This window comes from Oryctolagus cuniculus, chromosome 20 (genome assembly GCF_964237555.1).
Source record: "Oryctolagus cuniculus chromosome 20, mOryCun1.1, whole genome shotgun sequence".
Taxonomy (NCBI): Eukaryota; Metazoa; Chordata; class Mammalia; order Lagomorpha; family Leporidae; genus Oryctolagus; species Oryctolagus cuniculus.
Genome location: NC_091451.1, coordinates 6,252,658 through 6,278,603, shown reverse-complemented (window position 1 = coordinate 6,278,603; position 25,946 = coordinate 6,252,658). Strand labels below are relative to the sequence as shown.

The following is a 25,946-nucleotide window of genomic DNA, read 5'->3' as shown; positions in this document are numbered from 1 at the left end:
CGCTTCCAATTGCACATGAGTTAGATTGGTTTGAAATGGAAGGTGGAAATTTAAGTTGAAGCGTTTGATTCAAAATAGCTAGAGAAGATTTAGAGTGTTCCCAACACAAAGAAATGATCAATGTTTTGGGGAAAAAACAAAAACCTTCAGAAATCCAGATATGTGCGAGTCTACCAAAAGTTCATGGAACATGTATATCATGAAAAAAAGCATCGATTTGGAAAAATGCACCAAAATATTTTTGATTCCATTTTTCCATGAATGTTCATATGATTTAGAATGAACAGGAGACACTATAAAGTAGGTGGAGAAGCCGGAAGTGGTGACAGTAGGATACCGTTCATAACTCGCCGTATCCTCTCCCTCCCTCGTTGATGGGGGACTGTGAGTGAGCCCGATTCAATCAGCAGAGGCCCCTACCTGCGTGCTGGGAGCGTGGCAGGAAGATAGTCAATTACATTAATGGGAGCAGCTGCAAAGCCCAGGGTCTGGGAGCTTAGATGGCGTCTTCCTGGGAGTGGGGGTGGGGATTAGGAAGCGTCTCACAGAAGGGCTGCGTTTCCAGATGGTTCTGAAAGAGGGGCTTCACAGCACCTGGAGGTAGTGTGTCGTAAACAGCATAGAAGAGGAGTGACGAGAAGCCCCACTGGCTCATATGTCGCAAAGGAAGCTGGAGTGGTAGGTGGGTGGGGGCCAGGGGGTGGGTGTTTATCCCAGGGCTTAAGACGGCGGTTGGGGTGCCCACATCCATGTCAGAGTACCTGAGTTCAAGTCTGGCTCTGCTCCCAATTCCAGCTTTTTTTTTGCTCATGCAGACCCTGGGAGGCACACAGTGATGTCTCAAGTACTTAGGTCCCTGTCACCCACATAGGAGACTTGGATCGTGGTCCTGGTTCCCGGCTTTGGCCTGACCCAGTCTCAGCTCTTGTGAGCATTTGGGGAGTGCACCAGCTGGTAGATCTGTCTCTCTGTGCCTCTCCTCCTTTCAAAGGCAGGAAAGGTAGGAAGGTGCTTTGAGGCCAGCTTTTTTTTTTTTAAAAGAGCACATGGGAATTTTTTATTTTTTAAAGATTTATTTATTTATTTGAAAGTCGAGTTACACAGAGAGAAGGAGAGGCAGAGAGAGAGAGAGAGAGAGGTCTTCCATCCGCTGGTTCATTTCCCAGTTGGTCACAATGGCTGGAGCTGAGTCAATCTGAAGCCAGGAGCTTCTTCTAGGTCTTCCACACGGGTGCAGGAACCCAAAGATTTGGGCCATCTTCTACTGCTTTCCCAGGTCACAGCAGAGAGCGGGATCAGAAGTGGAGCAGCCAGGTCTTGAACCAGTGCCCATATGGGATGCCGGTGCTTCAGGCCAGGGTGTTAACCCGCTGTGCCCCAGCGCCTGCTCCTGAGGACAGCTCTTAGTAGACTGTAATCTCACCCAGGAGTCAGCTCCTAAATAACTCCACGTCGTTGCTGGTTTCCGACCATCGTGCGTCTGCTGAACCCAGTGCCAGGGTGATTTCACTGGCAGTGGAGGCTGGGCTGAATTCAGCTTCTCCCCACAGCCAGTTGGGAGGAAAAATCTGCAGAATTCCATGGCCATGAGCTAAGTCAGGCTTAAGAACCGAGGGTTTGAACCCCCTTCCTGAACTCCTCACTCTCTGCCGGAACTTGAACATGAGCGTTAACCTTTGTAAGCGTCCATTTCTAAATTGCAAAATGTGTCCAGCTGGTCGTGTCAGAGGCCACCGCCCACCATGAGGGTGAATGCTGGGTGTTCCCCGCTGTCACAGGACCAGCACAGCCCGTTGCAGCCAGGGTTAGTGAGTGGCTGTTTTCGTTGTTTCTCCCTAAGAAGACTCTGGGACTAAGTGGCGTGTTTCGTATAGAAGAGAATTCCCTGGATTGTGTCCCGTACAAGGAACTCTTCCTCCAATAGGCCAGTGAGTTGACTGTTGCATCCCCAGGGCTTAGAACAAAGCCTCAGCTATTTGTTGAAATGAATACATGTGCCAGGGCATAAGGATAAGTTGGCTTCTGTTTGGTAAGTTGTGTCTTTGTGATTGGCATTATATCCTAAGTCATCTGGCTTGAGCGTCAAGTGCTAGTTAAGGGTGACCTGTTTGGGGGCCATTATTCAGGACCAAAATCCAGCTATGTGCCCTGTAGGCTCGAGTGACAGTCTCTTCTTGCTCACAGTACATCAGTTTGGAGTATAACGGGCTGTATGCTCTCTCTCTCTGGCCGCCTGTTTTCAGCTAGTTGCTTGGTGAGAAAGAGAGAAACTAGCAAATGAGACCTTCTGAGTCATCTTGGAAAGAGCAATTGACAAATGAACCAATAACAAATATATTGGCTGCCAGTTCTATTGTGTTTTTAAAAGAGATTTATTTATTGAAAGTCAGAGTTACACAGAGAAGGAGAGGCCGAGAGAGAGATCTTCTATCCACTGGGTCACTCCCCGGTTGGCCGCAATGGCTAGAGCTGTGCTGATCCGAAGCCAGGAGCCAGCAGCTTCTTCTGGGTCTCCCACATGGGTGCAGGGGCCCAAGCATCTGGGCCATCTTCTTCTGCTTTCCCAGGCCACAGCAGAGAGCTGGATCGGAAGTGGAGCAGCTGGGACTTGAACCGGCGCCCATATGGGACGCTGGCACTGCAGGTGGTGGCTTCCCCCGCTCGCCACAGCGCCGGCCCCGCCAGTTCTATTCTTGATGATATGCTTTTTATGTATGATTTCACTAAGATTTCATTGTCATTCAGAAAGGCAGATACCATTACCCATTTGACAGATAAGGAAACTGAGTCCTGGAGTGAAGTAGGTTGCTCATGGTCGCATTTCTAGATGTGATACAAATGGAATCTTATGCATGGGTGTCCCCTCACTGCTCCCTCAAACCCTTCTAGTTTGAAACACTGACACGAGTAAAATGTAGTGGGAGCCCCATTCCTCCAACACTGAAGGGCCTGGGAAGAAATAACTCCTCTTCTATTTTTATTTTTTATTATTATTTTATTTATTTATTTATTTTGGTAAACTGTTTCTGTCTTTCAAGCAGAGATCAATCTTCCATCTGCTGGTTCATTCCCCAAATGCCCTCAATAGCCAGGGCTGGGCCAAGCCAAAACCATGAGCCCAGAACTCCAAATAGGTCTCCCATGTGAGTAGCAGGGTCCCGAGGAGCTAAATTGTTATTCACTGCTTCCCAGGATACATAGCAAGAAACTGGATTGGAAGTGGAGTAGCCAGGACTCAAATGGGCACTCTATTAGGGAGTCAAACTAGTGGGCGTCAAAGCAGAGGCTTCCAAATTGCATCATGATGCCCGCCCCTCCTCATCTCTTTAAGCAAGGGCCAAGCCACGCGAGCCAATGGCTCGGAGGCTAATGGGATTTTTTTTTTTTTTTTACAATTGATTTATTTATTTTAAAGGCAGAGTTAGAGGCAGAGGCTGAGAGAGGGAGGGAGAGAGAAAGACAGGTCTTCCATCCACTGGTTCACTCCCCAGATGGCTGCAATGACCGGACTTGGGATGATCCAAAGCCAGGAGCCAGGAGCCTCTTCCAGGTCTCCCATGCAGGTGCAGGGGCCCAAGCACTTGGGCCATCTTCTGCTGCTTTCCCAGGCCACAGCAGAGAGCTGGATCGGAAATGGAGCAGCCAGGACTCGAACCGGCGCCCATATGGGACGCTGGCACTGTGGGCGGTGGCTTTACCTGCTATGCCACAGCGCCGGTCCCCTAATGGGACCTTCAGGTGCTCTGTGGGTTGAGGCAGCAAGCTTGCACCTGCCACAGAGCAGCCTCACACTGAACCAACTCCTTGTCTGATCCCTCACATGACCTCACCCTGGGCACTGTACAGGGGTGTTGCTGCGGGGCGGGGGGGGGGGGGGTAGGGTGGCGGGTTCGGGCTGCCAAGTTTACATGTGAGTAGTGCCAACAAGAACCTGCTGTACCGGGGCCGCCGATGGCCTTGTTTACCCAAGGAGTCGACACCATGGAGCCTTTTGCACCTGGCTCGTGGTCTTCTGCCTTACCTGTTCTAAAAATCAGATTTGGGGATTGGGGAGTAGGTGTTTGGTACAGGTGTTGAGCTGGTGCCTGGGACCCTGGCATCCCATATTGGAGTCCCGGGTTCTGTTCCTTTCTCTGTTCCCCACTAACGCACACCCTGGGAGGCAGCCAGTGACGGCTCGTGGAGTTGGGTCCCTGCCACTCACCTGGGAGACCCAGCCTGAGTTCTGGCTCCTGCCTTCAGCCTGGCCCAGATTTGGCAGCTGTGGGCATTTGGGGAGTGACCAGCGATGGAAGATCTCTGTGTTTCAAATAAAATGAAAAGACATAAATTTTTTTAAAGTAAGATTTGGAGGGAAATCCTGTATAGGAATCTGGCCTATCATGTCAAGATTTTAACCAGAGCCTTTAATGTCAAGGTTCAAGAATGGAGTTTGGAAATCTAATACCTTGGTAGACCACATTGAGTTCACTAGGTGAATAATAATAATAATAATAATAATAATTGGGATCCATTCTCAGCAAAATAAGGGCAGGTTTTTATATAGATTATTTTATTTGAAAGGCAGAGTTACAGAGAGAGAGAGTCAGTCTTCCACCTGCTGGTTTATTCCCCCTAGTGGCCCCATCGGCCAGGACTGGGCCAGGCCAAAGCCAGGAACCAGGAGTTTCTTTTGGGTCTCCCACATGGGTGCAGGGGCCCAAGAACTTGGGCCATCTTCTGCTTTCCCAGGCCATAGCAGAGAGCTGGATCAGAAGTAGAGCAGCCGGGACTTGAACCAGTGCCCAAATGGGATGCCAGTGCTGCATGCAGTGGGTTAACCCACTGCGCCACAGTGCTGGCCCCAGATCTTCTTTTTAAAGGTTTATTTATTGTAGAGGTAGAGTTACAGAGAGACAGAGACAGAGACAGAGAGAGAAACAGACAGAGAAGGATCTTCCGAGTAGCCGCTGGATTACTCCCCAGATGGCTGCAGCGGCCAGGGCTGGAGCTTCATCCGGGTCTCCCAGGTGGGTGCAGGGGCCCAACCACTTGGACCATCTTCCACTGCTGTGCCAGGTGCAGTAGTAGAGAGCAGAGACTCACACCCGTACAGGATGCTGTTGTCACAGGCAGCAGCTTAACCCACTGCGCCATGACACCAGCCCCCAGAGGCAGAATTTGACAGCATGGATTCGTTGAGACAGGGTTCCTTAACATCACGTGCAAGATGCTAGCACTGCGTGTGCTGTTTTCTTCTGATTTTACTAAAACCAAAGGTTGAAGACAAACATACACACACCTGTTAAATTCTTTTGGTGATACTCAGGGGATGAAATCAGTGGTGCTAATTTTTTTTAAAGCTTTATTTTATTTAGAAGACAGAGTGACAGAGTTACAGAGAGAGGGAGAGACAGAGACAGAAAGAGAGAGAATATTCCATCTGCTAGTTTATTCCCCAAATGGCCACAGTGGCCAGAGCTGTGCTTCTTCCAGGGTTCCCCACATGGGTAGCAGAGGCCCAAGCACTTGGGTCATCCTCTGCTGCTTTCCCAGGCACATTAGCAGGGAGCTGGGTTGGAAGTGGAGCAACTGGGACTCAAACTGGCATCCATATGGGATGCTGGTGCTGCAGGCTAGGCTTTAACCCGCTGTGCCACAGTACTGGCCCCAGTGTTATTAATCTTTTAAGCTCCAGGCTTCTCACATGGACTATTTCATTTTAATTCTTGAGACAGCACTGCGTGGTCAGTCTGATTCCAGATTTTACAGAGCGGGAGAGAGGAGTGAGTGAGCCAAGGGTGGGGACAGTTCTGTGCAGGGCAGGAACAGATCCCACTGAGCTTGCAAAGGAAGAACATTTGGCTCCCAGGAGCCCTTGGCTTTTCAAAGTAGTTTATCAGCCAGCGCCGCGGCTCAATAGGCTAATCCTCTGCCTGCGGCGCCGGCACACCGGGTTCTAGTCCCGGTCGGGGCGCTGGATTCTGTCCTGGATGCCCCTCTTCCAGGCCAGCTCTCTGCTGTGGCCCGGGAGTGCAGTGGAGGATGGCCCAAGTGCTTGGGCATGGGAGACCAGGAGAAGCACCTGGCTCCTGCCTTTGGATCAGCGCGCCGGCTGCAGCGGCCATTAGGGGGTGAACCAACGGAAAAGGAAGACCTTTCTCTCTGCCTCTCTCTCTCTCTCACTGTCTAACTCTGCCTGTCAGAAAAAAAAAAAAGTAGTTTATCAGGGGTGTTAGGCACTGCCATTAAGACACTGCTCCCTGCATTCAGCATCGGAGTGCCTGGGTTCAAGTCCCAGCTTCGTTTTGTTGTTGTTATTCTTTAAAGATTTATTTATTTTATTTGAAAGGGAGTTTAGGGAGTGAACCAGGGGATAGAGGCTCTATCTTTGTCTCTTTCCCACCCAACCCTGTGTGTGTGCGTGTGTGTGTGCACGCGCATGTGTGTTTGTCTGCCTTTCAAATAGATCAAAAAAAATTTTTTTTGACTGGCAGAGTGGACAGTGAGAGAGAGACAGAGAGAAAGGTCTTCCTTTTGCCGTTGGTTCACCCTCCAATGGCCACCACAGCCGGCGCGCTACGGCCGGCGCACCACACTGATCCAATGGCAGGAGCCAGGTACTTATCCTGGTCTCCCATGGGGTGCATGGCCCAAGCACTTGGGCCATCCTCCACTGCACTCCCTGGCCACAGCAGAGAGCTGGCCTGGAAGAGGGGCAACCGGGACAGAATCCGGCGCCCCAACCGAGACTAGAACCCAGTGTGCTGGCGCCGCAAGGCGGAGGATTAGCCTGTGAGCCGCGGCGCCAGCCTCAAAATGTTTTTAAAAGGTGGTTTTATCGGAGCAATCCTGAAATGAGACCTCCGTGTAGAATGTGCTACTTAACCAGGAGCCATGGTTCTGCAACACAAATCACTCCCGGGCTGCTGCCACCATGCGTTTGCTGGGCCCAGCCCCAGAGCGTGCGACTCCCTGGGTGGGTCTGGGTGACGGTGAGAAGGTACCTTTCTCACAAGCTCCAGGGATGACCAGTGGTGCTGGCTCCAAGATCAGACTCCGAGAACCACCCTGCCAGAGTGAGCAACCAGGGGAGTGATGCGGTCACTGCCCCCGGACCCCTGGGCCTGCCACTGCGTGGGAACAGAGTCGCGGGGCCTCCGTGAGCCTCGGGTGATGAACTCCCTCCCTGGCCGGGGGTTGCAAGGACTCAGATCCTAGATGAGAAGGCGCCAGGGCATCCCCAGAGCGTCAGTACATCCGGCCTGTGGTCCCCTTCACCATGGTAACAAGCCTGGGGGAGGGAAGGACACTTAGCCCCAAACTGCTGTTTTGTTGTTGTTCATTTTCTCTAAAATCCTTGAAGTGAAGAACCTGGAGGGTCTGTCTCCTTTTTTAAGAAAAGATTTATTTATCTATTTGAAAGTCAGAGTTACACAGAGAAGGAGGGGCAGAGAGAGAGAGGGGGGCAGAGAGGGGGGGGGCAGAGAGAGAGAGAGAGAGAGAGAAGGAGAGGCGGAGAGGCGGAGAGAGAGAGAGGTCTTCCATCCGCTTGTTCACTCCCCAGTTGGCCGCAATGACCGGAGCTGTGCCGATCCGAAGCCAGAAGCCAGGAGCTTCTTCCAGGTCTCCCACGCAGGTGCGGGGGCTCATGCACTTGGTCCATCTTCCACCACTTTCCCAGGCCACAGCAGAGAGCTGGGTCAGAAGTGGAGTAGCCAGGACTTGAACCAGCACCCATATGGGATGCCAGCACTGCAGGCAGCGGTTTTGCCTGCTATGCCACAGCACCGGCCCCAAGGGTCTGTCTCTTTAAATAACCTCATCATACAGGGCTTGGGCTTCATCCCGTTTGCACACCAGTGCACCCATTTGCACACACGCGAGCCCTGGCATGGACACTAAAAGCCCCATCAGAGCTGCTGAGGGAGCTTGCGGGAGCTCTCCTGAGCCCTCGTACCAGTCTCTTCTTTGGAGGCAGCAAGGTCACCTGAGCACAATTTGGACACAAAATGCTAGGCAATGAACAAAGCAATGCTATTGACATCTAAGCTCTTACACAAACATGCTCATAACTTTTTTTCTTAAAGATGTATTTATTTGAAAGGCAGAGTTATAGAGAGAGATGGGAAAGACAGAAAGAGAGAGGTCTTCCATCTGCTGGTTGACTGCAATGGCCGGAACTGCACCAATCTGAAGCCAGAAGCCCGGAGCTTCCTCCAGGTCTCCCATGTGGGTGCAGAGGCCCAAGGACTTGGGCCATCCTCCACTGCTTTCCCAGGCCATAGCAGTGAGCTGGATCGGAAGTGGAGCAGCCAGGACTTGAACCAGTGCCCATATGCAATGCTGGTTTTGCAGGTGGCGGCTTTACCCGCTATGCCCCAATGCCTGCCCCGTTCACAGTTTCATTAACAGAAGCTATTTAAAATGCAATTTCTTTTTTTTTTTTTTTTTTTTTTTGGTGACTGTGATGACAAGAAGAAATACTAGTTATCTAAGCCTCATTTGACATATGAAGTACATTTATTTTTTTTTTTAATTCAAGCTGTCAGCTCTTGGGTTTCCTCGTGTTTTCTTAGATAATCTCTGAAGAGTGACTCAGCAGAACCTGGATGCGGGCGAGCTGAGTCACAGGTGTTTGTCAGAACTCCCTGTATGTGCCCTCCCCTGCTTGGGAAGCAGCAAGGTTACCCAGGCACAAAATGCTGGGAGATGAACCAGCGATGCCAAGTTAACGGCACAGACCAAAGATCTACTACAAAGGATCCTCCGGTGGGACGGGTGCCCGAGCGAGACTCAGCCTGCCGCGTAACCCCCTCTGTCTGCCCTGGTTTCTAGAAACCCAGTAGCTGAACTGAAAACCCCATGTACTTTTTTTTCCCAGAACCCACTTCCCATTTCACTTGGCTGCGCCGTCGGGATCAGGAGCTCTGTGGTTGCAGGTTGGGCTGTGTCTTGGCTTAAATATGAGGGTAGTTCATAAATCCTGTGGAAAATGGACTCAAAGGATAAGCTTAGGGGCAGGTGTTTGGCACAGGGGTTAGGATACTCACTCCCACCTCGGGGAGCCTGGGTTGGGTACCCATCTCCAGCTCCCGATGCCAGCCAGCTCCCCACCAGTGCAGACCCAGTGAGGCAGCCATGGTAGCCCAGAAGTTGGAACTCTGCCACCTTCTCTCCCTGTGACTCTTGGTGTAAAAAATTTCTTAAATATTTTTAACAAGATAAATGTGGGGCTGGCATTGTGGCATAGTAGATAAAGCCACCTCCTACAGTGCCGGCATCCCACATGGGCACCTGTTTGAGTCCCTGCTGCTCCACCTCCAATCCAGCCCCCTGCTAATGGCCTGGGGAAAGCAGTGGAAGATGGCCCAAGTGCTTGGGTCCAGGCCACCCATGTAGGAGACCCAGAAGAAGCTCCTGGCTTTGACCTGGCCTAGCCCCGTCCATTGCATCCATCTGGGGAATGAACCAGTGGGTGGAAGACCTCTTTCTCTCCTTCTCTCTATGTAATTCTGACTTTGAAATAAATAAATAAATCTTTTTAAGAAAAAGATACGGTAATTTGGGTATAACAAACGTTGAAATCCTTGCATACAGATCTTCAGAGAGTTCCTGGATCAGCAGGTGCTCGGCACAGCAGCTAAACATCCCTTGGAATGCCCGTCTCCCCTCCTGGAGTGCCTGCCTTCCGGTCCCTGCTTCACTTCTGATCCAGCGTCCTGCTCATGCACATCCTTGGGAGGCAGCAGGCGATGGCTCAAATACTTGGGTCCCCAGGTCGGAGAGACAGGTAGTGTTCCAGGCTCTGAGCATCAGCCTGGCCCAGCCCTAGCTGTTGAAGGAATTTGAGGAGGTAGAAAACCTCTGTCCTGCTCTTGATCTCACTCCGCCTTTCAAATGTATAAACAAAACCTTTTTTAAAAGGTTCAAGAAAATTATGAAAAACCCATACATGGATTTCAGCATTTTTTTTGCACCAGAATAAACTTTTTTTAAAAAAAATTTATTTATTTTGAAAGAGAGAGAATATGAATCTTCCATCTGCTGGTTCACTCCCCAGCAGACCACAAAAGCCAGCACTGGGCCAGGAGCTGAGAGCTTCATCTTGGTCTCCTACATGGAGCAGGGGCCCAAACATTTGCGCCATCTCCTTTTGCTTTCCCGGGCCATTGTCAGGGAGCTGGATTGGAAGTGGAGCAGCCGGGACTCGAACTGGTGTCCATGTGGGATGCCAGTGTTGTGGTTAAACCGTATGTTCATTGTTGGGGAAGAACAATTTCAAAATCCATGCGTAGTTGTTTTTTATAATGTGCATTTTCCATGAACTTTTTGAAGACCCCCAGGATTAACATGTGGTCTCAAATATTGATCCTTTCCGGAGTGGGCGTTCGCCCGAATCCTGTATCTGAGTGCCTGGAGTTCATGCATGGTGCCAGCTCCTGACTCAGCTTCCTGCTGATACAGACGCTGGGAGGCAGCAGCCATGGGTTCCTGCCACCCCCGTGAGAGACCTGGGTTGAGTTCAGGCTGTGCCCCAGCCCAGCCTGAGACCACTAGGAGACTGGGGAGTTAATGGCCGGTGGGAACTCATCTCTGTGTCCGTCTCTGTACCCCTTGAAGAAGAACGTTTGCACTAGGTTAGTTTTTTTTCTTCCTTTTTTTAATTTTATTTTTATTTATTTGACAGAGTTAGACGGAGAGACAGAGAAAGGTCTTCCTTCCATTGGCTCGCCCCCTGCAAATGGCCACTATGGCCGGCGCTGAGCCGATCCGAAGCCAGGAGCCGGGTGCTTCCTCCTGGTCTCCCATGCAGGTGCAGGGCCCAAGCACTTGGGCCATCCTCCACTGCCCTCCCGGGCCACAGCAGAGAGCTGGACTGGAAGAGGAGCAACCAGGACTAGAACCCGGTGCCCATATGGGATGCTAGCGCCATAGGCGGAGGATTAACCAAGTGAGCCACGGCGCTGGCCCCTAGATTGTTTTCTTAGCCTCAAGAGGACCAAGTCAACGGCAAGGTGTACTACCCTTAGCTGTGCCATTTTTATCTACCAGTGTGAAAAGCCCGCCCCATATATAATGGTAGCAGTTAAAGTGTTACCGTTTAAACCAAGGCAACTTTGTGTCTTGTTTTCCCATCACTGCAGAGTGGACATGGAGATGGGTGTCCTTTCGAACTGATACAACTTCTCTTTGCTCTCCTCTCATCTGTACTTTCTCAAGGCTATTCGGGAAAACCAGACAATGCTGTCAGTCATAAAGCTGACTTACTTTGGTCTTAACTGGTTGCCTGATTCAGTGGGCCTGAGATGATTTTTTTTAATTGTATTTGTTCTTATTTATAAGCAAGATAGACCAATTCAACTTCCGTGCACTGATACACTCCCTAAATACTTGCAGTTGCTGGGGAGTGGGGGTGGGGGTGGGGGTGTTTTCCAGGTCTCCCACATGCATGGCCCATCAGTGGGGAGACAGGCAATTAGGCAGATCCCACCGTGAGGCACCTGCCTTGCACCAAGCCTCAGAGGTCGGTGATGAGCAGGCTTCAGGGGGCTGGAGTTAATCAAATGCTTCATTGGGGGAGAATTGTTACCAAATTTGTGTTTCCTTTTCCACTCATCTGGAATGTGTCTGTTGTGTTTGAAGGCCGGGGGAGGGGTGTTGTTGTTGTTTCAAATATGTATTTATTTATTTGAAAGGCAGAGTTACAGAGGGGCAGAGAAAGAGGTCTTCCATCTGCTGGTTCACTCCCCCAAATGGAGCCCGGCTGATCTGGATCCAGGAGCTTCTTCCGGTTCTCCCACTTGAGTGCAAGGGCTCAAGCACTTGGGCAGTGCTTTCCCAGGCCATAGCAGAGAGCTGGATTGGAAGAAGAGCAGCCAGGACTAGAACTGGCGCCCATATGGGATGCCGGTACTGCAGGTAGAGGCTTAGCCTACTATGCCACAACACCAGCCCCAAGAGGAGGAGGGGTTTTTAAATGACTAAATATTCAGCTTCAGGGACCCAGGAAAAAGCATGCATAGGGAGTCTCACTAAGGCTAGGAGTGGGTCCCACAAACTGGACACAAACCACGCAGTGTTCCAGGAAGCAGAGCCCTTCCCGGTTGCCCAGAGAACCTGAGACCAAGGGCAAGGAAAAATGTCCAGATATGCACCGTACCTGCAGCCAGGAAGGAGCTAGCAAGAAAATTATAGAATTTCTTCCTCTGGCACGTCTTGCACTTCTCTGATACTGCAAGGTACAGGTTTGTTGTGTGGTTTTTTTTTTTTTTTTTTTTTCCCCTAAAGCAAAGGAATGGGTAAAATGAACTCTGTCTCTCCTAAGCCAGGACACACAGGGCTGAAAAGGCAGAGCGGAAAACACCCCACGGGCAAATTTCTCCTTTAAGAAACAGGAAGAAGACAACCCTGGAGGGCCCGGCGTAGCTTTTAAACGTGAAGCAGAGCAATTTAATCTGAGAGCAGAAATGCATTTTTCCTTGCCCAGAGTCCTCAGTGTTGCTTCCCTGGGTTTAGAGCGCTTCATAAATAACCCATGGGCAAGATAACGCCGGGACTTCCTTCCCCCAGCGTTGCAATCCTGTAGCGGCAGAACAAAGACCCGTGTGTGTGTGTGTGTGTGTGTGTGTGTGTGTGGCAAGAGCTGGGGATGACTGTACGCGAAGGGCGAGAACAGAGATTAAAAATTGCAGTTTGTAGGAGAGGACGCGTCTTCCTTCCCACTGGCATGGCCCTGTGCGTGCGAACCGGCCGGTGCCCGCCAGGAGCCTCGGGAGTGCTGCACCGCCTCTGGGCAAGATGCTGAACCAGTGAACACTGAGGGCTCCCGGGCAGGGGGAGGGGCCGCCGGGCCCGGGAGGTGGAGGTGCAGCCGGGAACTGGGAGCTTTCGCTCAAACAGAAGGAATGATTTTTTCTCATCAACAGTAAGTGCCATGTCGGTCACGGGCTCTGGTGCAGCGGCCGCTGCTGTCTCGCGGTGGCTTGCTTTCTGGGCTTCGGTTATAATGGAGTGATGGTGGGCTGTGCAGGGTGTGTGCGTGTGTGTGTGTGTGTGTGTGTGCACGCGCTCACGCTCTGCCATCGGGGGATGGGCTCTCTCCTGGCCACAGCAGACGCGTGCTGTGTGCAGCCTGCCTCTGACAAGCAGCGCAGAGAAGCGCTTAGGCTCTATGGAAAATGGAAGTGTCGCCGTGGCCACCAGTTAGCTCCGGTGTGTGTTGTCATGTCGGTGCCTCCTGCTCGGGGCTTTAAGATCTCGCAGTTCTGGATTGTTTTTCTGTAAAGATAGTTAGTGCACTGAAAAAGGCACAGCTGTACAGGATTGGTGAGCAACTGACAGCTGCCTGGTGGGGGGTTTGAGTATTTGCTTATTTTCGCTTGAATGCAGATACTTTGACCTTGTCAATTTCTCCGAGCAATTTTGTAGTTACGCTGTCCATACTGGCATGAAATTTTCCGGAGTAACTTAGGGCTGATCCAGAGCTCTCATAATTTAGCTGTAGATCCTTTTTTTTCTTTTTTTGCACACAGGGGGAGGCCTGAGAGGTGAATTATCCGTATTTGTGAATGTGGTATTTCAAGCCTGCTTCTTACACTGGAGGCTGTGGGCTCGCGGATAGAATGATGCTAACCAGGCTTGATTTTGTTCGTTTGTTCTGGAAGGAAAGCAGGCTTCATTGTCACAGTTCTATTTTGATTCATTGCTAGCAAAGATTAAAGAACAAATTTATGCACCTTGAATCCTTTCTGCATCTCTGCCCATAACTTATAGCTCCATCTAGGCATGATTTTTATTTTGTTTGGTTTCCTAGGACAATGCTCGTGCATCCTGATCCTCAGAGCTGGAATTTCATTCTGGAAATCCTGCTTTTGTTTCCTGGAGAAATGTTATTTATTGCAATATATGATGGGTTTTCAAAAAGTTCACAGGAAAGTGAAGGTTAATGGCAAAATGAAAATATTATGCATGGATTTTTTCCCCCACCAAAATGTGTCTTCATTCCATTTTTCCATGAACTTTTTGAAGGTAGCCCTGTCTGTGTGAGATATGTTAGCTGAGAGCGAGCACCTGGGCCAAAACGTGGGCAAGTGTGGGGAAGGGAGCCACGTAAACAAATGCCTAGGTGGTTGACGTCATGCAGCATTGTGGTTGCTTCCCTGGGCCCGTGGTCTAGTTCCTGAATAGGTTTCCTTGTTTCCTAATATCGAAATTTCGCTTTTGTCCAATGGGTGATATTAACAAGCCTGACGTGGCGATCGGTGTCCAGGTTGGCAAATGAGACACACTTCCTACTTGGGGAAGGTGCTACCTAGACCGTGGTCCCTGGGCAGAACAGAACATGACAAGCTCAGCAGTACACCCGCTGATTCCTAGAATCAGTGGCAGTATTATTGTCTGAGGAGCCATACGTAGGTGCCCATGCACTTGGGGGTGTTATGCCTAGCGACGTAGCATCAGGCCGCCTGCTGATGGGTGAGTGTTGCATAGCTTCGTGGTGACAATCTTTCTTTCTCTCCTCCCTTCCCTTCCTCTTGGAAGAGAAAGAGAAATCTTCCATCTCTGGTTCGCTCCCTGAATGGCCACAACAGCCAGGTCTAGGCCAGGTCAAAGTCAGGAGCCAGGAACTCCCTCCGGATCTCCCACGTGGGTCACAGGGCCACAAGGACTTGAGAGCCATCTTCCGCTGGCTTCTCAGGAGCATTAGCAGGGAGCCAGGTGGGAAGTGGAGCAGCCGGGGCCCGAACCAGCGCTCTCCTTGCACGGTGCCAGTCCCACCCTCCCCCTTTAGTTTGCATCTGACGTGTGTGCCCGTTTGCTTGTCCGTCTTGCCCTTGGGATCCAGGACGTAGGAGTACGGACAGCACATTGTTTTGTAGCAAAAAGACTGCAGTGTGCCTGGTCTTTACCTCTAATTTCCAAAATATGCCATGGCCATCTCTGTTTTGAAGAAGACAGCTGAGGGGCCGGCACTGTGGCCTAGCGGGTAAAGCCACTGCCTGCAGCGCCAGCATCCCATGTGGGTGCTGGTTCGAGTCCCGGCTGCTCCACTTCCCTTCCAGCTCCCTGCTAATGCATAGCCCTGGCAGTTGCAGCCATTTGGGGAGTGAACCAGCAGATGGACGATCTCTCTCTCTCTCTCTCTCTCTCTCTCTCTCTCTCCTGCCTCTCTGCCCCCTCTGCCTTCCAAATAAATAAATCTTAAAGACAACTGAAAAGATTTGAGTGAGCGTCATGTGTACACCCAGTAGATGTTCCTGGAGAAATTTCATTGTATCTGAATTAGGTGTGATAAATGCTGCATGCTCTCTCTCATACACGCAAGTTTAAAAAAAAAGTTGGTGAGAATTTAGAATGGTGACTACTCAAGACTGAGAAAGGGGGAGAGAAGGAGGTTGGATGCTGGGTCCCAGGAGGCAGCAGGTGGACGTAACAAGGTCTAGTGAGGCACTGATTCATGCAGATGTCTCCCATCTGGGGAAGACCTGCAGGAGAGGAGCTGGCAGGCTCCAAACACTGAGCAAGTGCCAGTGCTAAGTGTGCCATGTGTACGTGTAGCAGTGTTGCAGTGTACTCCATTAAATGTATAATTATTTCATGTAAATCAGGGGACAGGATGCTTTTAATTAGGTCACGGGAGTTCTTGGAGGGTAAGAGCTGCCTGCCAGTTATCTGTGAATCCTCAGTGTCTGTGTGCACAGGACCCAAGACAGAGCAAAGAGTTAAACAGTCTTTTATTATTTTATTCTTTGAAAGGCAGAGAGAGAGAGAGAGAATAGAGAGAGAGAGTAGCTTCCATCCTCTACAAGTTCATCCCCCAAATGCCTGCAACAGCCGAGGCTGGACCGGGCCAAAGCCAGGAGTCAATCTGTGTCTCTCCTATGGTGGCAGGGACCCCAGTACTTGGGCCACCACCTGCTGCCTCCCCGAGTCTGGACCACAAGAACAAAGCTCTGGACCAGGCTGCCCGGGGTGAAATCCCGCCTCAGCTACTTCATGGCCATGTGGATTGGGTTGGGGGCGATCATGACTTGATTTCCGTATCTGTCAATTGAGAATAATAACAGTACCCACCCCATCGCGTTATTGCGGGCTTAAATGAGTTGCTCACATGGGAAGCCCAGCAGGCCTGGCAGTGTGGATGTCCGTGTGCCGTGTAGCTGTTCTATTTTCGTGATAACATTTATGAGTTATAAAGCGTGCCCACATAGACACTCACAAAGAATGCGTTAACAGTGGAAAATCTATTTCGGGCTCAGTGTCCCTTCTCCAAAATGCTTGAGAGCCGAATGTTTCAGATTTGGGGATTTCGGTTTGTTTTTTCCTCCAGGTTCTGGTTCATTTGCATATATGTAATAAGATCCTGGGAACCAGGTCTAAACACGACATTCATTTATGTTTCATGCACGCTTTGGCCACACGGCCTGCAGGTAATTGTGCGTTAGAGCGCCCACATCTTCCAACCCATCACGGGAGAGGCTGGGGCATAGAATTTTCCACTCGTGGTGTCGCCTGCGATTCCAGAGCGTTTAGGGTTTGAGTTTCAGGACAGGGACAGCCGCCCGGAGTTTCTTCACACCCCCCACTGGTTTGGCGTGTTGTCCTTGCTGGATGCTACAGCCCTGGGGAAGCCCAGCACATGTGGCCAGGTGCTGGATGGTGGGGGTGGGGGTGTGCAGCAGAGCTGGGAGGAGGTCACCAGAGCCCTCCTTGACCAGCGTGTCACCCACTGCATGAGACACTCCTTGTCCCATGGTTCCTGGGATCCCGGCTGCCCTGGCAGTTTTCTGGAATGTTCTTTCTGGTCCCTGGACAGTCTGCGTAGCAAGATAATGGGGGTGAGGAGGGTGTGCCTCTGGAGCCTTGGGGATGAAGGAGAGATCTAGGTTACGGCTGTCTCCGGGCCTAGCCCTGGATTCTGTTACTTCCTCTTAAATAAATCATCTTCGCCTCAGAGCGTCTAGCGGGAATGTGATTTGGAAAACATACCTCCTGGAAGTCCATCGTAACCATGGTAACCAGCATCTGCCTCCATGAGACCTTGTGCCGAGTCCCTGTCATGGCTGGCATCTCCCGTAGTCTTCTCACCTCCCCAGGAAAGGTGGGTCCTGCCCTGCTAACACGTCCCCCACAGGGAGACGGAGCCCAGGCAGGACTCAAAGCCAAGCCTGACAACAGGGTCCATGCCCAGCAGGCGGCAGTAGTTCCAAGGCTGCTGCCTCGTTGGAAGAACACATTAACGGTGAGATCCAGTGCCATGGAAACAGGGCCTCATGGCCACATGGTGGAACCCCGGTTGGCACAAGGCGAGCTCAAGTCACTGAGTGTGTGCCGTGTGCCGGTGGCATCACAAGCACTCTCACAAACCAGAGCAGGCTGCGTAACTGTGTAGCTAATGAGCGAGCAGGGAGGTGGAGGACACGCCGTGCAGGGGTGCACAGCTCACGCTTGGGGGAATGGGACTTGGACCCAGGCCTGTTCCCTCCCAGGGCTCCACGCTGCCACCTCCCTGAAGCTTGAAGACCTCAAGGACCTACCAGAGATAACAGTGCTAGTGTAAAAAGGTTTTCCTGGCAGTAGAGCTTGGAACTGGAAGTCAGTCCCTGCCTGGGATTGCAAGATCTGAACACAGCTGTGCCTAAATCACAGCCCAGAGGGGATGTGCTTATCCGCATTCAGTCATTCAACAAACATTCGTCAACACCTCCTGCCCGCCAGGCAGCGTGGGAGGCGTGGCGCATGCAGAGGGAGTAAACGAGCCCAAGTCCTGGTGGGCGCATTTGCAGCCCGAAGGGTGCCAGGCAGCAGGGCCCCAGGGCTGCGGGAGAACGTTGGGAGGGGGCTGTGGGCAGAGGCTCCACAGGCGAGAGGAGCCACTGTACACTGGAGGCGCTGCACAGGTCAGAGGTGACACTGAGTGTCAGGGCGGGGGAGGACTGTGCAGAGGTTAGGTGCATAGCTCACGCCTTCCGGAATGTACGCTGGGGCTGCAGAGCCGAAGGTGGGGAGGAGTTCATTGCCCCAGCTTGTCCTGGGATGCAATTCTGGCAGCGTCTTTCAACACGAGCATTGCTCAGTGAGAACCTGCCTCTGTCGTCCTCACTTTCAGTCTCTGGGATTAAACAAAAGCACCCCAGATCTCCAGGATAAACCCTCCCTCACTCTGCCTAGGGACTCTCGTGAAAGTGGTTTAGCAAAGCGTTTCCTGCCTGTGCCTTCTGGGGCAGGGGCAGGCGTTTGGGCTGGTGGATAAATGCAGGTTAGGATGCCCGTGCTCCATAGCAGAGTGCCTGGGTTTGGTAGCCAGCTCCAGCTCCCGGCTCCAGCCTGCTGTGAATACAGGCCCCGGGAGGCAGCAGTGATGGCTTGAGTAAGTGGGTTCCTCCTAACTACGGGGGAGACCTGGATTGAGTTCCTGGCTCCAGCTTCCGCCCTGGCCTTACCCTGGCCATTGCAGGCGTTTGGGGAATGAACCAGCAGATAGGAACATGCACCCCACCCCCCCAACACACACACACACACACACACACATACTGTGTCTCTCTCTTTGTCTCTACCTCTCCAATAAATAAATATTTTTAAGTTTCTGGAAAATGGAATTTAAAGGTACTTATTTTGGTATAATTGTGTTTAAAAAAATTCATTTGAGAGTCAGAAAGATTCATTTCCCATTCACTGGTTCACTCCCCAAATGCCTGGGAACAGGAATTCAGTCCAGGTCTCTCCCATGGGAGTGGCAGGCACCCAGCTACGTGAGCGATCCCCGGCACTTCCTGGGTGCACCCCAGCAGGAAGCTGGCGTCAGGAGCAGTGCTGAGTGCAAAGCTAAGCACTCCAAGATGGGATGTGGACCTCTTTACTGGCGCCTGGACGGCTGTGAAATCCACGCATACACAGGGTCTTCAGACAGTGTAGAAAATGAGTATTATGACAAAAAACTAACACATACAAATACATGTATACATACATACACATGGATCTCTAAATTTTCCCACACCAAAATAACCTTACCTTTTATTGATTTACCTGAAAGAGAGAAACAGAGGAGGGTTTCACTGTTCATTCCCCAGATGTTCTCAGTGGCCAGGGCTGGGCCACGGCGGAAGCCAGGAGCCAGGAACTCAATCCAGGTCCCCCACGTGGGTGGCGAGAACCCAGCCACTTGGACATTCATCGCTGCTGCTTCCCAGGGCCCTAGGGTCTGGAGGCAGAAGCTCAGGTTGGGAACCGAGCCCAGATACTGTAGGGTGGGACGCGGGCATCTGAAATGCTAAAGCGGCCACGGCCCTGAACTCACCTGGTCGTGTCATTTTCCCGGAAACTTTCTCAAGTGTCCTCGCGTTCTATGAAGACTTGTGCGTGGTCACATGAACGTTGTTCTGCTATGAAATTGGCACAACGTGGGGCCCTTTTAGCCTCCAGTGCCCTGCTGGCCCATTCTTCTTACTTTTTTTTTCTCTCTCTCCCTGCAAATGCGTTTAGGGTGAAGAAGCTGAAGGAGACCTTTGCCTTCATTCAGCAGCTGGACAGAAACATGAGCAACCTTCGCACCTGGCTGGCTCGAATCGAGTCCGAGCTCTCCAAGCCCGTCGTGTATGACGTGTGCGATGATCAAGAGATCCAGAAGCGGCTGGCGGAGCAGCAGGTGAGGCCGGGGCGGCGCGCGCTCGAGAGCGTCTAGGCATCGGTGACGGCTGCCCACCCCACCTTCCCCGTCTGCCCCGGCCTCCTGCCTGTTTGTATTCCATGCTTGCTTTTTCCTGGAAGACCAACTGCCCTGCGTGTTTTTCTAGGTGGGTCTCATCCATCTCTGTGCCCACTTCTCAGAACTCCAGGTCTTCCCAAAGTTCATGAAAAACGCAGACTTCTCCTGGGTTGCAAAAGCTTTTTGCATTGAGATACACTTATCTTTCAGTTCCAAATTCCACAAACTTTTGGAAATCACCTTGCAGTCACGTAGCTCTTTGGGGAGTACCTTGAATAATGTTGATGAGGCAGAACTTAACCTTGATGTTCAACAGGTTTGTTAATCCCCTCCCTTCCTCCCCCCCCACCCCCCCGCTTTGCTCTTCATCATGTTTCATTAATATCTTTTGGGGGAGGCAATGAATCAAAAGGAAAATAACTTTCCTAACCGAAGGAGGTTTTCGTGCGATCTTATTCCGTAGATCTGATAGAATTTCAAAAATAAAGAATTAAAACAAAAGGTATACAGAGGAACATGCATGGGCCAGTCACTTAGGAAGCTAGGCTACGAGGCTGGTGCCTGTTAGTCATGGGTTAGCCATGCTCTGGGCCAGCCAAGGCAATGCTGCATTTCAACAGCCACCGAGTTCAACCCGCGTTTGTCACTGCGCTGACCTCACGGGTGCCCTTGGATGTCCCTGATCTCTTGAATCCACTTCTCTGCCTTCCCAGGGTGCACAGTCACAGGCTCGCGCTCGTATGCCGTGCCCAGTTTTGTCTTTATTTTACGACAGATGCATTTGGCTTTATTCTTCACATTGCTTCCGTTCACCTCTGATGTCCTAAACCCATGGCTCTGTTTCAGCCACCTAAGCCGAGCGATTCCGAGACTCATGTGCTTTTCTTCCCCTTAAGCCTCCATCTTTATCCTAAAGTCAGAGGTGCTTAGAGTTGAAATTTGGATGAACCTTTTTTTTTTTTTAACTGGATTCAAGGGCAGAAGGTGACCTGTTGATGATAAAGTGCCTTGAGTTCAAGTCCAGTCTTTGAATGGTATTAAGAGACTCTCATGCCCAGAGTCTAATATTAAGTACATCTAAGTATTTTGTAGTACTCTTGACTGTAAGTGCTATCTCAATTATACTGTTTAAATGAGGCCCATGTGCTGCTTGCAAGCCAGCAGGATTGAGCAAGGCTGCTGCTTTGTTGTGTTTTTTTCACTTAGCCTCAGAAGTGTCAGAGTGTCTACGTTCTGTCTTTGCTTTGTGGACAAAAAAGAATCTTTTTTTTTTTTAGATTTAAGAGTATTGATTACAGTCAAAGGCCTCCAGCCAGAGCAGCATGGAGGGGGCTTCCAAGAGAATGAACCCAAAGGGCCTGTGGGCCATGGGCTTTTTAAGTGCAGTTTTGAAGGAAAAAACACTTGACAGTCAGATTGGTGTTCAGTTAGTAGGCAGGGACAAAAACCACCAAAAGACCTCATTCACAGTCCTCCCTCCCGCCTGGCCTGCTGAGGGTGGACAGGTCACTTGCTTTCACAAAAGCTGTGAGCTCAGGAAGAGCTCCCTTGCTATTCTCATGGCAAATTGGAGGAAGGAGGGTGGCCTGTTTGTTCTTGCAAAAGATAACGTTTTGGGGAAGAAATCAAATAATTTACACCCAAATTCTACTGGGGTCCCCTGACTGTATTAACCCACCTGACTCCTCACATTCCCACCTCCTGAAGATGGAACCCTGACATCTGTTAGGGGGACCTGGGTGATGATCGCTCTGGCTGCTTCCTGCTGCAGTGGGGCGTCTTTGGGACGGGGACTCAAGACAGGGTTCCAGCGGGAGGTGGCTTCTCCAGGGGGTGCAGGGCCAGCTTGCAGAAACTGCTTCCATCGCAGGCAAAAAAGAATCTTGATGTAAGGGTCCAGGGGTTTCATGGACATGACAGACTGCAGGACCCATCTCAGTGAAGTCGTGGTTCATGATTGATCCCCCAGCGCGAAGTTCACTGAACAGTCTCAGTAGCTAAACCTTGCAAATAACTGCCCTGGCTGGTGAGTTTTGTCGGATCAATAGTATGGAAGTTGGTATTCGTTCCTCCTCAAAAGTGATTGACAAATATGTGTTAACTTTTGTAACTCTGAAGTGACAGGGAACTGAGTCCCCAGAGCAGGCAGTTTGGAGCAACTGCCTTTCTCTTGGCCTTATTTTTTCCCTCATACTGAAATGGGACATCATTTCAGTCTGGTTGTTGTGGAATCCAGAGTCCCCATCCTGGAGTTCTTACCTGTGGTTGCACACAGATGCTGGAGTTGGTATTCAAGACGACCTGTGTGGTAAAAAGTCAGATGGTGTATTAGGTTTCTTTTTTTTTGTTTTTAAGATTTATTTATTTATTTGAAAATCAGAGTTACACAGAGAAGGAGAGAGAGAGGTCTTCCATCCTCTGGTTCACTCCCCACTTGGCTGCGACGGCCGGAGCTGCACCAATCTGAAGCCAGGAGCTTCCTCTGGGTCTCCCACGCGGGTGCAGGGGCCCAAGGACTTGGGCCATCTTCCACTGCTTTCCCAGGCCATAGCAGAGAGCTGGACCGGAAGTGGAGCATCCGGGACTTGAACTTGCGCCCATATGGGATGCCAGCACTGCAGGCGGCAGCTTTACTTGCTACACCACAGAGTCAGCCCCCCTTCTGTTAGTATTTTTGCTGAAAAGAATGCGTCAGGCAGTTAAGACACCAGTGTTCAATTCGGAGTACCTCAGGTCAGAGTACCTGCCTCTGGTTCCTGACGCCAGCTTTTCGTGCAGACCCTGGGAGGCAGCAGTGTTGGCTCAAGCCCTTGAGCTCCTGCCCAGCCATGTTGCAGACCTGGCTCAAGTTCCCGGCTCCCCACTTTGGCCTGGCCCAGCCCTGGCTGTTGCAGGCGTCAGGAAGTAAACCAGTGGCTGGGAGCTCTCTCTGTCTCTTGGGCTCTCTCTGCCTCTCGTACTGAACCAGCACCATCCAAAACACTGAAAACAGGAGTGTGTCCCACAGCATCATTATGTGTGGACCATTTTTAAAAATGTTTCCTCCCTACTTAAGTTGCTTGAAGACCTAAATACTTGGGGCCTCCTAGCGATGCCTACTGCAGAAGCCCTCAGCCTCTAAAAGTGCCTAAGAGCCTGGTGTCCCTGGATCCTGCTTGCAGTGGGGACCTTGCTCAGGGCGGCTGTTAGAGGCCCTATAGAGGCTGTTTCCCCTCCTGCCTGTGTTGAAGCCCTTTGGGTATGAGGCAGCTCTGTTGTATGGTCGCTGCCTTGGGAGACGCCTGTCTCGTCTTCAGAATGCAAGGGAAGTGGGGACAACTTTGGGACCCTCTTTCCTTAAGTCTTCAGCATCTGCTCTCTTGATTTATTTGATTGTGTTTTGTTGTTAGTTTTCTTGGTTCCCTGATGGGTACCAATTACTCTCCAATTCTGTTCGTTCCCGTTCCCCCTACCCTGCTCCTCCATTCAGCCTCACCCCAAGTCCCCTAAGCCACCCCCACCAGCACCCTGCACAGCTTGCTCAGCACCCAGGCCCCGCCCACGGAGACATTCTGGAGCTACCCCCAGGGGTCCAGCCTGCCTGGTTCCCCCCTTTATCTTGTTTTTCTGGTGCTTCTCTGTTCTCACGCTCCCTGGCTGCGATCTCATCTCCAGTTCTGCCTCCTCACCTGTTCAGGGCCAGAAAAATAAGAGAAACTCTTCCCAGAAGCCTTGGCAAAAGTCTTTACACTGTTCGAAGCTGTTTCTGAAATCTGTTTTTCTGGGTTTGGAAAGTTCCTAAAGTCTAACTGTACAAATTCATGCCACACTTGGTACTAGTGGTAGGATTATTTTAGTTCGGAAAATATTAGTTGTCTAGTATTTAAATAAGCAGTTTGCATAGACCAGGAAAAGCACCTGGCTCCTGGCTCCTGCCATTGGATCAGCGCGGTGCGCCGGCCGCAGCGCGCCAGCCGCGGCGGTCATTGGAGGGTGAACCAACGGCAAAGGAAGACCTTTCTCTCTGTCTCTCTCTCTCACTGTCCACTCTGCCTGTCAAAAAAAAGGGAGAGAGGGAGAGAGAGCTTCCATCTACTGGTTCACTCTTAAATTCCCACAATGGCCAGGGCTAGGCCAGGCCCAAGCCAGCCAGGAACTTTATCCAGATCCCCCATGTTGGTGGCAAGGACTAAGCACTTAGGCCATCCTACCCTGCCTTCCCAGGTGCATAAGCAGGGAGCTGGATTGGAGGAGCATCCAGGATGCCCATTTGAGTCACAGGTGCCTAACGGGTGGCTTGATGCACGGCACCACAACGCCCACCCCAGTAGTTTGCATTTTAAAATCCAGTCTGCTGTCTACTTTGTATTATGCAAAGTAACTACTTCATACTGCAATATCAGTAGACCACTCGTGATGTGTTAGAAGGTTCTTTTGGAAATTTTGAAAATGTTTGGACTTTTTTGTTTAACCAACATATTATTGGTCCTTTATGAATTACTGTAGGGTGTGCTTAATTTTTTAAGATTTATTTATTGGGGGCCAGTACTGTAGCATAGTGGGTAAAGCCTCCGCCTGCAACGCCAGCATCCCATATGGGTGCTGGTTTGTATCCTGGCTGCTCCACTTTTTTTGTTTGTTCATTTGTTTTAAAGGTTTATCTAGGGGCCGGTGCTGTGGCGTAGTGGGTTAAAGCCTCTGTCTGCAGTGCCTGCAGTCCCATATGGGCACTGATTCTAGTCCCAGCTGCCTCACTTCCGATCCAGCTCTCTGCTATGGCCTGGGAAAGCAGTAGAGGATGGCCCAAGTCCTTGGGTCCCTGCACCCACGTGGGAGACCTGGAAGAAGCTCCTGGCTTCGGATCGGTGCAGCTCTAGCTGTTGGGCCAATTGTGGAGTGAACCAGCAGACAGAAGACCTATCTCTCTATCTCTCTCTCTCTCTCTCTCTCTCTCTCTACCTCTCTCTACCTCTCCTTCTCTCTCTGTGTAACTCTGACTTTCAAATAGATAAATATTTAATATAAGAAATATTTATCTATTTGAAAGGCAAGGATACAGAGGGAGGAAGAGAGAGAGATCCTCAAGCCACTGGCCCACTCCCCAAATGGCCACAGCGTGCAGAGCTGGGCTGATCTGAAGCCAGGAGCCTTCCCTGGATCTCCCTCATGGGCCATCCTGTGCTGCCCTCCCAGGCGCACTAGCAGGGAGTGGGATCAGAAGAGGAGTAGCTGGGACTCGAACTGGTGCCCATATGGGATGCCTGCATTGCAGGTGGTGGCTTTATCGGCTATGCCACAGCGTCAGCCCCAGTTCTTAAAGTCTTAAAACAGAAATTCTATTAAACATAAAAGTGTTAAAGGCTGCTCCGCGTAGTGGCTGTGGGGTGACCCCCACCCTTGTGGCATTTCAGGCTTCTTGTCTGAGACTGTCTGTTCTCGCAGGATGCAAGGGACTGAGCGGAAAACACTTTTCTGAGCGTAACGTCTGGAGCTTGTTTCCGCTCCGATCTGTGTTACTCGCTGCCAGACTTAAAATCCGGTTGGAGTGTGAGCATTCCATTCCCTCATATCCACTCGAGCATGCACGGATCCAAACTGTGCATTTATCAGAAGGAAGGGAGTGACAGTCCTCTCTTGCGGACTAGAACAGTGGCCTGCAAAACTACAAATGCCCAGGGACCTGGAGTGACGCTTGGCTGTCTTTCCGTGGATCGGGGCAGGGACCATCTGCCCGAGACATTACTGGGTCTTGGCCCTGCCAAGGCAACCACAGGCGAGACTCAAAATCCAGTACATCTATGGCAGGCTCATTTTTAAGGTGATCACTCTGGCCCGCAGGTGATGTCCTAAACATCCAAATGGCCCTTGGCAGAAAACAGGTCCCCAGGTGCGCTATGCGCCACCGGCAACCACTGTTCCTTGAAATAACCATTGTCAGCTGAGCTTAGTTGGATCTCGGGGACTTCGTGGCTTATTTAAAGCAGCACGAGTTTTAAAGTCGGTCTGCTCTCAATTACTATAGGACTTGACTCTGTCTTTGCTGTTCCACAAAGTACTCTGGACATAAGGTGACGATGTGACCGCGTGTCACTTGGCACAGAGTTTGGATATTAGCGGAAGCTGAGCTGACCGGAACTGCAAACCCACTCTCATCTCTCTCCCCTGCTGTGGAGAAATGCTTTCTTATAGTAACTGAAGAAGCCATGTGAATTATTGAAAGAGGCTTTCCTTCCCCCCCCCCCACAACCCCGTATTTTCTCTTCATAAATGATCTTGTTCC

The 25,946-nt window shown here is 50.9% G+C and overlaps 1 protein-coding gene across 10 annotated transcripts in view; it reads left to right on the top strand.

The window, feature by feature from the left end:
* SYNE2 (spectrin repeat containing nuclear envelope protein 2) overlaps positions 1 to 25,946 on the top strand; it is a 394,119-nt gene that overhangs the window by 346,104 nt on the left and 22,069 nt on the right. For 9 of the 10 annotated variants that reach the window (XM_051826403.2, XM_051826401.2, XM_051826405.2 and 6 more), the window contains one exon: positions 19,465 to 19,627. In XM_051826403.2, coding sequence (XP_051682363.2) covers positions 19,465 to 19,627 — 163 coding nt within the window. Of the gene's footprint in view, positions 1 to 12,756; positions 12,908 to 19,464; positions 19,628 to 25,946 lie in introns of those variants that run through there. The other variant, XM_051826408.2, reaches the window with a different exon arrangement.